The 15203-nt window shown below is 39.2% G+C and overlaps 1 protein-coding gene across 2 annotated transcripts in view; it reads right to left on the bottom strand.

Moving 5' to 3' along the window:
* LRP1 (LDL receptor related protein 1) overlaps window positions 1-15203 on the bottom strand; it is a 555292-nt gene that overhangs the window by 239554 nt on the left and 300535 nt on the right. For both annotated transcript variants that reach the window (XM_082246010.1, XM_082246011.1), the window contains exons 16-19: window positions 14324-14464; window positions 11677-11802; window positions 11419-11535; window positions 245-325 (exon numbers count right to left, since the gene is read on the bottom strand). In XM_082246010.1, the coding sequence (XP_082102136.1) occupies window positions 245-325; window positions 11419-11535; window positions 11677-11802; window positions 14324-14464 (465 nt within the window). The remainder of the gene's footprint in view (window positions 1-244; window positions 326-11418; window positions 11536-11676; window positions 11803-14323; window positions 14465-15203) is intronic.

The following is a 15203-nucleotide window of genomic DNA, read 5'->3' as shown; positions in this document are numbered from 1 at the left end:
AAGTCTGCTCTTATCCTAAGGTGGTATATGACATAAAAGACTTCACTTTTCATCAGTCAGAAAAATGAATGATATCGGACTGCTTGCTGTGGGTAATTTTGCACATCACTTTCAGTCACATTGTATGAAGGCCAAAATTAGGAAAACAGATCTTAACATCAGAATGACATGACAGACACGAGCCCTTCTAAATGACGAGAGATGATGTGAAAAGCTTAAGGACAAACAGAACCGTTCCACTTACCGTTATCACAGCGCCAGTTTATGTTAATGCATCGGCCACTGTTACAGGTGAACTGAGTAAGAGGGAAGCAGGTAGGGTAAGCTGTAAAGAAACAAATACTCCCATTAATGAAAAAACAAAAAACAAGCTGAAAATATTGTATATTTTGTATAATATTGTAGCAAATTTCCATCAGACCTGCTGGAAAAATCAGAGCTAGATAAAACTTTGATATGTACTATACATCATTTTGGATCTAAACCAATAATCCACTCATAAGTGCTCATTGAGACACGTTAAACTTTTATATTTGTAGTTTTTGGATTAGGGTAGGAGTTACTATTTTTATATGTTTTTTTTAATTGCCATCAGTGGCCCCTTTTGTGATTTTTTTCGGTCAGCCTAAATTAGTTTTATTAAAATTTGGTGATTAATTTACTGTCCTTATACGACTTTGTCACCAATTAGACATTTAAGTCTAAATTCACAGATTTTTATAAGTGGAAGTAGAGAAGGTCAAATCAAAATGTAAACAATTTTGGTAGAGGTGCAGATACCTATACAAAGAGAGGGACAAAAAAGAGATGGAAATTATTTGTTTGACGCTACCACCTTCTACCAGTGCAGGTAACCTCCTGGATGTATGGACTACAGACTTGCATAGGAATTTTGACTTTTCTTAGGCCTCTTTCACACGGGCGTTCCGCATGTCCGTATATCCCCCCATCCGTTTGCGGGTGATATACGGACATAATGCATGTCAATAGGATTGCGGATGTCAGCGGATGACCACCCGCTGACATCCGATTTGCGTCCTTTCAGTTCTGTTCCATTTTTTGGAACGGAACAGAACCCTATTTTTCTTCCGTTTAAAAAGCGGAAAGGACGCAAAATCGGATGTCAGCGGTGTCATCCGCAATCCCATAGACATACATTATGTCCGTAAATCATCCGCAAACGGATGGGATGATATGCGGACATACGGACCGGATGACACAAGTGTCATCCATGTCCGTAAAAAAAAAAAAAGTGACTGAACGGACGACAAAAACGAAGCGCCCGTGTGAAAGAAGGCTTAGACTTTCATTTTCTTCTCATATATTCCAAAAATGCAATCCAAATGTATTAAAGCCAGGCAACTAGAAGAAAGCTAGCAAGAGCAAACTTCAATTTTCTCTTATGACAGGTGACCACAGATAGACATTAAGCTTGGTTCTTCCAGTGATGCTGTGTTTATTGTTTTTTGGAAGTATCATGCCTAAGAGCCGGTTCACACTACCGCGACCAGAAAGTCGCCCCATGAAGGAGCGACTTATTAGCGAGACTTGGAAGAGAGACTTGGAAGAGAGACTTGGAAGAGAGACTTGGAAGAGAGACTTGGAAGAGAGACTTGGAAGAGAGACTTGGAAGAGAGACTTGGAAGAGAGACTTGGAAGAGGACTTGGAAGAGGACTTGGAAGAGGACTTGTGCACTACTTTGAAGAGACTTAAATGATAGGCGACTTTGTCTGTGGGGAATACCTGGCTAATCTTTTTCTTCTTCCTGGAAAGTCTGATAACAAGTCGCTTGAAAATAGATAAGGATCCGACTTAGGAGCGACTCCCATTGAAGTCTATGTGCACAAGTCGGATAGAGGTCGCCTTGAAGTAGTACAGGAACCTTTTCTGAAGTTGGAGCGACTTCAGTAGTGCATATTAAGACGGCTCTCATTCATTTACATTGAATTTGTGATGACAAGAGACTTGGGGCGACTTGAGGGCAAACAAGTCGTGTCCCAAGTAGTGTGAACCGGCTCTAAAAGGTACATTGCTGTGAAAATACACATTTTGATCAGTAAAAGTGATAGGGCTGGGAATAACTAGTAACAGCAGGGTCGTTTTAGCAGATGCAGTGTTTTTTGTTTTTCTTTGAAGAATCATTTTTTAAAAATGTGAAAAAGTGACCCACAAGCTTGGCAGTCATACAGTTTGTCATAAACCTGGTCACTGTCACTTTTGTATCTGGAACATTTTGGTCTGCATGGTAATGTGGAGTAAAAAGAATAATGCTTCGGGGGAAAAAAAAAAAAAAAAAAAGAAATGCATACACTGCATAATATCAGATGCATTAACCAAATACAGTGAGCAAAATGTAATATTTTGCAACACTTAAACATATTTGACAATTAGCAAAATCATAACTACAAGGCAGAAAATGTCTTGAACGCAACTAAATTGAACACATAATGTCATAGCTATAGAATCTTCTTTTTCAAAACTTTTTACATATTTTATTTTTGTACTCTTTAAGCTAAATTTAGCAGATCTTAATGTAATGCCAGCTTTAGCTCTAACAGGCTTAACATCTCTGATCACTAAACCCTTCTCAAAGTCAGCCTGTACCTTTAGCAGAGAAACAGCCCCAAAGCATCATGTTTCCACCCCGATGCTTGGCTGTAGGGACGGTGTTCTTAGGGTCATTGTCAGCATTTTTCCTCATCCAAACACAGCGAGACGAGTTAAAGCGTAACTCCACTTTTGTTGAGAAAAAAACATTCCCCTCTGGGTGATCTATGTACATTACAAGGATTGTAACAAACCTTGCTGCAGATTTCTACCTTTAGTTATTCTGAAGAAATCATTGTTTGTGCCTCTGTGCTGAGTGGGTCAAATGGGAGTGGTTTCATAATTATCTATCAGCTGTGGAAACTGCAGAGCACTAATGAGGAAAGCTGCTGGGCCTGCATCCCTTTAGACCTGTTTTTATTGCAAGTATCTCACTGAAAATTACATTTTTTTTGCAGGGGATGCCAGAAATCTGACTTGTATCTTAGGTAGACTTCTGGGAATATTGGTGAGCCAATCACATAAGTAGGAAATTATGTTATTGGGGTGTGGTAAGTACACATTCTGTGTACAGAACAACTCCAGGTAGCCATATTGCATTACATTTTCAGAAAATTACAACAGCTGCAGATTGAAAAGGAATAATCATTTTTTATAACATTCAATTACAATATGACTTATGTCGCAATTGTATATGCTATATTGTTTTTTTCTTTATTTGCAATTTTTTCCCCCATGAAAGTGAAGTTACCCTTTATTGCCAAAGAGCCTAATTTTGGTTTAATCTGATCACAGCACTTTCTCCCAATCCTTCTCTGAATTATTTAGATGTCCATTGGCATGACTGTACATGTGCCTTCTTGAGGAGGGGGGACTTGCCGTGTTTGCAGGAAGAAAAATGCTGACTATGACCCTAAGAACACCATCCCTACAGTCAAGCATGGAGGTGGAAACATTATGCTTTGGAGCGGTTTCTCTGCTTAAGGTACAGACCGACTTTGCCGCATTGAGGGGCCAATGGACGGGGCCACGTATTGTAAAATCTTGGATGAGAACCTTCTTCCCTTAGCCAGAACACTGAAGATGGATCATGGATGGGTCTTTCAGCATGACAATGTCCCAAAACATACCACCAAGGCAACAAAGAAGTGGCTCAAGAAGAAGCACATTAAGGTCATGGAGTGGCCTAGCCAGTCTCCAGACCTTAATCCTATAGAAAATTTATGGAGGGAGATAAAACTTTGAGTCGCCAAGCAACAGCCAAGAAGCCTTAAAAATGTAGAGATCTGTGAAAAAAAAAAAAAAAAAAAAAAAAAAGAGTGGACCAAAATCCCTCCCGAGATGTGTGCAAACCTGGTCACAAACTGCAAGAAATGTCTTACCTCTGTGCTTGCAAACAAGGGTTTCTCCACCAAGTCATGTATTGCTTGAGGATCAAATACTTATTTTGCTCACTGAACTGCAACTCAATTTATAACATTTGTATCATGTGTGGTTTCTGGATTTTTTTGTTGATATTCTGTCTCTATCATTTAAAATACACCTATGATAAAAATTAAGGGCCCTTCCTTTCTATGTAAGTGGGAAAACTTACAAAATCTGCAGGGGATCAAAAAATTATTTTCCCCACAGAATATGGGATCCTTTTTACATCCCAAAGGATTTATATTTCTTCTATGAATTATGTATTTCTAACATTCATGCCTAAATCTTTTACACTTTAGACCTGGCTTTTCTCTACTGCAGTTCATGTTTAAATAAACCAGGTGAAAATAAAGGTTAAAAAAAAAAAACACAAGAAAAAAGAGCCACTACTACATCTAAGGGCTAGTTGGCTGCAATATATTTTATCCTTGTTCTTGGATTTAGTAATAGAGCTAGGTCTTGTCACTGTTAGTGAATGGTCATTGAAGAAGCAGCAGCAGCAGACTGATGAGCCAATATTTCTGCCACTCTACTCTGTCCTCCTACGAGCATATCCTTTGTTAGCACAGAAGTATTTTAACACAACTACATGCATCCCTTTGACACATTTGTCCCCCAGTTTGAGCCCTGCTGCACAGAGACAGCCAAAGGCTGATAAGTCAAATCCTGGTACGTACAATAGCGGCCTATAAAAAAATAAAAAATTAAAATCGATTTTTTTAATGAATTGGGAGTTTTTGCCTACCTAAATATTTCCTGGATTTCAGGTTTAAAGTTCCTTACCACCCCTAACTCAAAAATCTGCACCAGCCCTGGGCAAATCAGGGAGACCCAATTCAAGAAATTGTATTAAAAAAATAATAATAATAATATACACACACACACACATATATATATATTATAACTATACATACACTAAAGGACAGGTGAGACATGCTGGTAAGCATGCTTTTCCAGCCCAGTTGGAACTTGTAGCTTTGCTGGCTGTCAATACCTAATCTATGGTATTAGACCACTGTATATGCCTAATTACTGATTGGGTATGAAGTAGAAAGCTCTTAAGATAGGCATTTATTAAGCTGAATTCAACACAAAAACACAGTGCTTTCACCAGTGCTCAGGATCACTGATAAATCTTTCCCAGTTTTAATCCCGTTTAGCAGCTCAGTCAAGATGAATGGATGGTTCCGAAACATGAAAAAATGAACAATAACTAATGCAGTATCTATTTTCTACTGTGAATAATGAACTACGCCTGTAGGAGACTGTCAGGGCGTCCAACTCAACTGTGAGCCAAACTGATTCTCGTAAACTTTCAAAGAGGCCCATTTCAGGGGATAAAAAATAACACAAATGTTAAACAAAAAATACATTAGCATTACAAAAGTCTCCCTTGAGCACTTAGTATTACAAAGAGGCAAGCAGAGCCATGTACAGCTAGATATAACCCTATCCCGGAAACTAGATCTGCTTGCTCTGAAAAGGGTGCCGAACTGGTGGTCTGCTAGGCACAGTGATGCTAATTGCCATCTATGCTAGCACCCCTTCCCTCCCAATACTCACACATTCAAAGCCTGACTGGGATTAAAACACTGCATATAGACAGTCCAGGGAAGGTTTTATGAAGGACAAAAAAGGGTGTTCATGCTCTGTCTACCAAGAAAGCCAACTATCCAATGTGTTTTCAACGGAGCCTAAAAGGCGAAGCCCTAAAACACCTATTACCAAAGCATTCTGACAATTTATGAAGACAAATACTCCCTATATTATGAAGTTCGTTCTCATATTTTCACATTTTAATTTGAGTGATCCTCATTCTCATATAACAACAAAAAAATACAGAAATACTTATGTTTACCAGAAATGCTTGTATATTTTACATGTACTGAAATGCTTCTATATTTTATAGAAAATGCATTAAATAATTGTTGTAAATGTCATAGGTTCATAAAATTGTTGTGCACCAGATTATATTATGTAAGCAACAGCAAAAATGTTTACATACATAGATATCACTGCAAACTCCGTATGCGAAGAGGGGCAATTAAAAACCACAAATTTACTCTAATAGATTATAAGTAATCCACAATTGTCTATACAAGTCCATAAAGAACATTGGACATTCTGGAATTCTGAATAGGTTTATAAATCTTTAAGGAGTAATGTGGTTCAAAAATCTAAACACTTTTTATTTACCTTAATGCATTCACTGCAGTAAGGATAAAAAATGCCCCACTCCCTGTCCTACACTTACCTGACACTAAACACTTACCTGGCTATATGTCACTTCTCCAGCATGATTCCCCTCACTTTCATCTGTAACAGCAGAAACTGATGGCAGTGGAGTCATAGACTCCTGCTGCCACATGTCAAACTTTAAGAAAAGGAGGGTTGTGGATTACAGGTGCTGTGTGTGTCCATGAACACACATAGCCCGGCTTGGGAGTATGCGCGCACAGGTGTCTCCTTAGTACCTGGCTAGCTAAAGGAGCATCAGAAAGCACCAGAGGGAACTGCCAAAAAACTAGGAAAGGAACCTTTCTTTGCAATATCGTTACATAGAGCAAGTAAATATAACCTCTTTTTTATTAAAAAAAATCTTTAGTATTACTTTGAGTTAATAAACAATGAATAATAAAAATGTCAAACAGTTTCTAATTCCAAAATGCACTTCATGTATAGCAACATTCTATACTTTAAACCTCAATAAAAACTATTCTCTTAGTTGTCCTAATAAACTAATAATTTTGCTGTGCCTAATGTGTCCTTTTGGGCAGCCTAAAGTCCAAACATACAAGGAAAGGACTTGCAAATTCAAACTTAGTTGCTGATAATAATGAATTATAATCTGTTTAGACACATTCCAATAGTTCTGAACTTTGAGTAAAGATATTTGAATGTTGCCATCATTCAGATATAATTCTTTTCTGCCGACGAATTCCTCCAAAGTAAAAACAATCATAGCGGCTGTTCAGCCACTCCATTGTTTTTACAAGCAGCGGGACAGACGGGATGTCCCCGCCCCCCTCCCGCCGCTTCTATGGGCTTGCCTGTGCAATCCAGAGAATGAATCAGCAGACAGCAGTAGTTTACCATAAAGGCTGACGAGGCACAGATTGTTCCTGGCCATCTCTATGACCTTAGGAGGCCAGGAGTGATGTTATGAAGTCACTACAGGCACCGGAAGATGTAAACACTGCTGTGTTTTTAGCTGGAAAGGCTGAGATGCTTTTATTTTTTTATTCCAGGCTTTCCCTCCTAGAGGAGAGTTTTGGGGTCTTTTAGACCGCAGATCTCTCTGTAAAGAAGACCTGTTATGCCCTATTGCTATTACAAGGAATGTTTACATTCCTTGGAATAGGAATAAAAAAGTTATAAAAAAAAAAATTAAGAAAAAAACAATAATAAAAAAAATGTAAAGTGCTAATGTAAAGTGCTCCTATGTGCTCCCATCCCTCCATGTGCTCGCATGCAGAAGCAAACGCATATGTAAGTTGCGCCCACATATGTAAATGCCGTTCAGATCAAACTTGTGAGGTATTGCAGTGTACATTAGAGCAAGAACAATAATTCTACCACAAGACTTCCTCCATAACTCTAAACAGGTAACCTGTAAAAATGTTTAAAGCGTAGCCTATAGAGATTTTTAAGTACCGAAGTTTGGCGCCATTCCATGAGTGTGCGCAATTTTTAAGCATGACATACATATTGGGTATTTTTTTACTCAGCGTAACATCATCTTTCACATTATACAAAAAAAAAAAAAGGTTAGCTTTAGAGTTTCTTTTTATTTAAATTCATGAAAGTTTTTTCTTTTTTTCCAAAATAATCGTGTTTGAAAAATTGCTGCGAAAATACTGTGTGACATAAAATGTTATTCTTGCTATAATCTGTTCTGCTAAAAAACATATATAACCTTTTGGGGTTCTGAGTAATTTTCTTTTTGATGTTTTTTACATGTAGGAGAGGAGTGCCAGAATTCGCTTGGGCTGGAAGTGGTTAAATAGCCATAATAAATGGCATAGGGTATAACATGTAAAGTGATTGTAAAGGCTAAATGTTTTTTACTTTAATGAATTCCCTGCATTAGAGTAAAAAAACCTTCTATTGTCAGCTCCCCCCTGTATACTTACCTGAGCCCAATCTCAATCTAGCTCTTAGCTTCCTGCTGCTGTCAATCAAATCCAGTGATGAGGGAGCAGGGGGCCGGGCCCAGCTGCACTGTGTGTGTCGATGGACACACACAGCACAGCTCGAGGTCAGAGAATTAGAGGAGCCCAAAGGACCGAAGAGGATCAGGGATGCTCTGTGTAAAATCATTGCACAGAGCAGGTAATTATGATTTACAGAAAAAAAAAAAAAAACCCTCACACACCTATATAAAATAATACATAAACTAATAAAGTGCTGCTGCTAAAATCCAAAAGAGCACTACTCACTCCCCAATATCAGAAATTTACAATCAATAATGATTTAGTGCTGCACCTTTGTGTAAACATATGGATTTTTCCTCTGAAGAAGCCCTTTTCGTGGCGTAATGCATAAGGGGCAGAGCCGGCGACGTAAGATCTTTGTGTATCTGTCACAGCATCACTAAAAGGGAACAGTCCTAGAGTATCTACAAGCTGCAGCCTTCAGAGGAGGTGTCACTTAGCAGTGTCATGTACATGCCATTGTCTGTTGGGCACCAGTTCAAGTGCATCTAAAAACGTGAGTTTTACTGTATACGTGTTTTCAATAAATATAGTTGGTTTATGGAAAGCGCTATGATGGTCCATGTATTTTTTCTGAACTTCCCAGCATGATAAAACTGAGTGTCATCCAGTGAATATGGCATAGGAAGAAGATGAAAGCACAACCAAGATATTATCCTTAAAAGGGACAAGTGATTTAGACCTATTATCTATGGTTCAAAAGATCAGGTGAGCAGCCATTGGTGGTGGATACACAGGGTGTAAAGCGGTTGTATAAACGCTGGCCTTTTTTTTTTCCCCTGCAAGGTAAAGTCATAACGTGCTAGTATGCATCGCATACAAGCGCATTATATGAAACTTACCTTAAAACAAAGCTGTTCCAGCGCCACGATGTCAGCGATGCAGCCGCTTTTCATCTTCACCCCATCTTGCATTCGGGGTCGCGGGCTCCGGCTCTGTGACTGGCTGGAGCCACGATGACGTCATCGCCGTTTACGGCACAGGGCTCGGACGGAATGGCACTGGTGGCCGTTCCTTCAGAGCACATGCGCCAGTGATGTCACTGGCTTCATGTAAAGATCTCCTAAAAGTTGCATGTTTAGGAGATTTTTACACTACCTATAAGTCTTATTTTAAGCTTACCTCTATGTAAAAGTCAGAAAAGGAAGTTTACTTTCTCTTTAACCACTTGCAGACCGCTCACATGGGTGCTACTGCGGCAAAGTGGCTCGATTCCGTCCAGCGACGTAGACCTACGTCGCTGAACTCCTCTCCTTGTGGGCGGCGCGCGCGCTGCCGGAGGCTCGCTCCCGCTGTATTCAATTACAGCGGGAGTCGGGCCAGGGGAGGAGCGGCGGTGATCACCGCTGCTCTTCCCCGATCGTCAGGGATCGAGTGTGGAGATGAGCCCGCTTGTGTAAATAAAGCGGGCAGATCTTCTATTTGACAGACAGGGACAGATTACAGGATTCAGCATAGCTGAACCTGCGATCTGTGCCTGTGTCACACAATCCCCTCCCCCCACACACGTCAGTAAGCACCAGGCATACATTAACCCCTTGATCACCAATAAAAATTAACCCCTTCCCTGCTAGTGTAATTTTTACAGTAACAGTGCATATTTATAGCACTGATTACTGTAGTAATGTCACTGGTACCCCCAAAAGTGTCAAAAATGTCAGTCAAGGGTCCGATCTGTCCGCCGCAATGTCGCAGTCCCCGCAAAAAAAAAAAATTGCTGATCGCCGCCAGATCGCCGCCATTACTAGTTAAAAAAAAACAGAAAAAAATAACATAAATTTCCCGTAGATAGTAGCTGCGATAACTTTTGCGCAAACCAATCAAAATGCGCTTATTGTGATTTTTTTTTACCAAAAATATGTAGCAGAAAACAAATTGGCAAAAAAAAGTTAAAAAATTTTGATTTTTAAATTTTTGGGGGGAATTTCACATAAAAAAAATGTGAAAAATATTGTCATTTTTCAAAATTGTCGCTCTTTTTTTGTATATAGCACAAAAAGTAAAAATCGCACAGGTGATCAAATACCACCAAAAGAAAGCTCCATTTGTGGGGGAAAAAAAGGACATACATTTAATTTGGGTACAGCATCGCACGAACACGCAATTGTCCGTTAAAGTAACGCAGTGCCGAATCACAAAACATGGCCTGGTCAGGAAGGGGGTAAAATCTTCCGGTCTTAAAGCGGTTAAAAATACGCTCATTGACAATTTTTTTGTCAAAGACATGTAGCTAAATACATTTTGGCCTAAATATATGACAAAAATTGAATATATTGGATATTTTTTAACTGTCACAGTAGAAAAATATTATTTTTTCAAAATTTTCACATTTTTTTATTAATATTGCAAAAAATAAAAAGCGCAGGGGTGATCAAATACCACCAAAAGAAAGCTTTGTTTGTGTGTTTGTGGGGAAAAAGGACGTAAATTTCGTTTGGGTACGGCGTTGCATGACCGCGCAATTGTCAGTTAATGTCGCACAGTGCCGAATCGCAAAAAGTGGCCTGGACGTAAGACAGCAAAATCCTCCGGTGGTAAAGTGGTTGGTGTGTGTGTGTGTGTGTGTGTGTGTGTGTGTGTGTGTGTGTGTGTGTGTGTGTGTGTGTGTGTGTGTGTGTGTGTGTGTGTGTGTGTGTGTGTGTGTTTGTTTTTTATTGCATATCTTAGTTGGATTGTTTATGAAATGGTTTGATCACACATTGAATTTATACATTGGTTAAATGTGAAGATTTTTTTGGTTTAGGCTATATTATTTACACAGGTGCAACGCTGAACCATTATTGAGAATAAATTTCAGGTTAGACTCCATTCACACTACCGCGACTTGTCAGGCGACTGGTCAGCCTGACAAGTCGCGGTCCATTGTGTGCTGCGGAAACCATTCTAATAGGAGCGACTCAAGTCGCTCCGTCTTAGAAAAAGGTTCCTGTACTACTTCGGGGCAACATTGGAGCGACTTGCATAGACATTCATTATATGAAGTCCGTGCAAGTCGCGCCGAAGTCGCGGTGCACGCGACTTCACAGGTCGCCCCTGAAGTCGTGCCGCTTTAGTGTGAACCAGCATGATTTGTTTGGTATTAAAAAAAAATATTTAAAATCACTTTAACCAAACATGGTTATAAGAGTTGGCTGTGAATTACAATCCAGGGCCAGGGAAGCCATCACTAAGTACTTGGGGTTGAATTATGAACATTTTACATGTCCATATAGAATGATAAGAACAACTTACCACAGGTAGAGGACTCATCAGAGCGGTCACCACAGTCATCATCTAGGTCACAGGTCCATGAATTAGGAATGCATCGGCCACTAGCACAAGAGAATTGATTTGGAGGACAGGTACGGGCTGTGGAAAAAGAAGGCGGGAGTCATCTACAGGAAAATAAAAAAATCGACACGCAAACAAAGAGTATAGGAGCAAGTTAAGCTGGTCGGCAGTTAAATAATAAGAGTAACAAATGCTATTCAATACCTAAAGACATTTTACCTGAGCATGTAGAGTTGGATTCATCCTCTCCATTTCCACAGTCATTGTCACCATCGCAAAGCCACCGGCTGGGGATACATCTGTTGTTCTCACATTTGAATCGATCTGATGGGCAAGTGTGCTGGTCTAAGCAAAGGAAACACATATGAATTGTGTACCAGCTCTGTGAAAGATAATACTAACTGCTTATTATAGAAACAGAAGTACACAACCGATAAAAGCTTACACAAAAAAACATATCCAAAGAGAAAAGCTGTGCAGAGGCATGGATTGCGCTCACAAAGATTGCCCACCTAACAAAGGGAACATAATCAAACTATAGATGTGTACTTCACCAAGGCATGGGAGAATAAAAAGAAGATCATCTTCAGAACAAAAACTAGTGTACAAAAAGGGTTTAAAACAACTGAGAAATACCATAAAAAGGTACAAACTTTCGTAGATACACAATACTAAAACCAGGAAACTTCATCAAGCATGGGGTTTAATTGTTAAAATGTGTATGTTGAGTAGTGCCAGAACTGCAGTTGTTATTAGGCCTTTAAAATGTCTGTAAACTGCCAGAAAAAGGAGTACTAATGCCCCACAGTAAAAGACAGATCGCTGTTCCCGCAGTCAAATTATCTGTTAAGTTCTAATGCCAATAAGGTGATGCTTTGCAAATTTACATAAGTGTTACCAGTTTCTCCAGCTGCCTTTCTTTACAGATGTAGCACATAGAAGAACATGTGTAGAAGATTTACAAGGAATATAAAACAATCATCTAGGATTATCCCTGATATTTCTTACAAAAAGTGATAGATACTGTACATGGCTCCAGTCCAGTACAGGTAGATCTCTAACCTAAGATAGGAGATAAGGAAATGGTGATATGTGTCACTTGTCTTCAGGACTACATATGACATGCTTTGACCTCTCTCTCTCTCTGGTTTGGATGCAGTGAAGTGCAGTAAATTGATCATTTTCAATGGCAAAGTAACAAATGATCCATGAGCAATGGGAATTCTTTTTTTTTTTTTTTTTACTTTGCTGGAAAAATCGAATGTGTTGCAATTAGATTGTTTTGGTTAGTGTTTATCCATTTTCAGTGTTTTGATAGTTTTAACTGACAATGAATCACTCATGCAACACTGTACCCGAGTTATTGTATATAGTTTTTGAAAGACAGAGCTTTCCTTTGATGGTATTTAACACATCCCTTACTTTTTTTTCTAACTACTGTACAGGTGACTAACTATTTAAAACCCTTTCATTTGACTCCGGGTATCTGACCTAACGCTTAGTGTTATGAAACTCTCTAACTATACTGCTCTGTACCTATATCCAAGAACTATATTTTTGATATCCTTGTTGTTATCTTGATATCAAACTCCCATATTTAATGGAGACAACCTGAAATTACTTAAGATGGTTATATTTCTATTTACTCTACGTGATACCATTATTTGTCATATTAATGTACCAATTCTCTTTCTACCACCATCTTTTGTTTTCTTTCAATAAAAGTTTGTATACGAAAAAAATAAAACATATCAAATAAAAATACTAGAACAGTACCCCCAAATAACATTTTTTGGGAAAGTAGACACCCCAAGTTGATCTAAATTTTTTGGCACAATTTTTGGAAATGAAGAAATGTGCTAGAGTTGAGATGGTTAAAACACAGAGCTTAGTAATTATACAGAAGGAGGAGGGGATGGTGAAGATGTACAGATCACATAAAGTTGGCGGATTGAGATGAGGAGGTTACTGTCCAGAAGGCATTAATATTCAGACAATACAAAGAGAGGAGAGAGATGAGATGTACAGGAGAAAGGGTTAAAAAATATTCCCCCCAAAAAAATTTAATAAACCCCCCCAACTTGAATCTGCTACTGTGTACCAACCTAGGATCCTGCCATTAATCAAATTCTCCTTCCACCCCTTTCCTTGCTGTGAGAAGAAAGGGAGGGATGTGAAATCTAAGAACTAGGACTGACCCATTGCAGCAATCACAAGACACAGAGCCAGTCTGATTAGCTCTGCGCATTTTGCCTGTCATTTGCACAGTCTAAAGAAAGCGTGATCACAGACATTGTGCACACACTGTGCACAAGAAATAAACAGAGCACTATGTTGCACTCCAGAATACAATGGCCAGCAATCTACGGTTTTAAAACATAGTTCGGTAAGCAAGTTGTTATTTAAGAATTGATTGCTGGCCCCCACAATTAATCATTTAAAGCAAAACTGTGGCCTCCAGCAAGGTCCAGTTGGACCTTCCTGCAGGAACCTCCCAGTGTCTTAACAGGTTGGTTACATTATCTGGCAACTTGGAATGTCTGTGGTATAACCCAAATGTTACTGTCAGAGCATGAAAATGGCAATTATTTATTCTACATTAGAGAATCCAGAGGACTGGGACACTATCATTTGACTTTGTAATGCATGTTGTGGCAAACTGGGAACTATGGTGGAGATGAAGTATCTCCCTCAACTAGAATCCCCATAGGAAAATAAAAATACAGCATGTGACTAAACTTGACAACAACCACATCAAACCAAACCATCCATTCTTGGTGAATTAGGTCTTTAATTATTAAAATTAAATGAGGAAAATGAAGCCATTTACTTCTCAGAATTCTACTACAAGCAATAGGGCACTTACGACACAGATCTGGAGCTTCATCGCTATTATCCAGACAGTCATTGTCTCCATCGCACTTCCATCGTTCCTGAATGCATCGGCTGTTCTTACATGCGAACTCCCCAGGCTGGCACTGAGGGGGAGGGATGTATGATGGGTTTGCTGGGAGCAGAACAAAGTACATGAATGGAAAGCTTGCTATGTGATATTCAAAGCAGATACTAATTAAAGAGATCTTAAAAAACATTAGGGAATTCTATGAAGTCTATTTTTTTTTTTTTGTAAATGTCTTCTAATAATTCACTATAATATTTTACACTTTTGCTGTAAAGTAAATGTATAAACTGCTTAATGTTTTTCAGATAAATGTTTAAAATAAATTGGCTGGAGCTAAATAATTGCATTAGTAGTGTGTGTTAATGTTTTAAAAGTGGTTTTGTTTTATATTTTTATATATGAAAAGGCTGCATTCACACCTGAGCGAAACAATTTACTGATGTTTTTGAGCGTTTTTACAGGAGTATTACAAGTGTCTTCTCGGTTCGTTCTTCTGTGCTTTTTGGGCCCCTCCCTCCTGTTCAGTGCTCCCTGAGCAAGCAGCTTGCCGTGGGGGCACCCGCCCCAAGTCACAGCTCCCTGTGTCCATTCAGACACGGAGCAGCGACCCCGCCCTGGCCCTCTCTCTCCTGAATGGCTGACTGAAAGCAGCGGGAGCCAATCGCACCGCGCTGCTGTTTCAGCTAATGAGGAGGGGAGTCCAGGGCAGCTGAGAAACTCCTGCAACATCGCTGGATAAAGATGAGCTCAGGTAAGTATTAGCGGGGTTGAGGAGAGCTGCTGCACACAGGTTTTTTTTCTATCCTCATACATAGAATGCATTAGGAAAAAAAAAAACATCTGC

This window comes from Pelophylax lessonae (assembly GCF_965119305.1).
Source record: "Pelophylax lessonae genome assembly, chromosome: 2".
Taxonomy (NCBI): domain Eukaryota; kingdom Metazoa; phylum Chordata; class Amphibia; order Anura; family Ranidae; genus Pelophylax; species Pelophylax lessonae.
The sequence above is the reverse complement of the archived record's forward strand: the minus strand, read 5'-3'. Positions and strand labels throughout refer to the sequence as shown.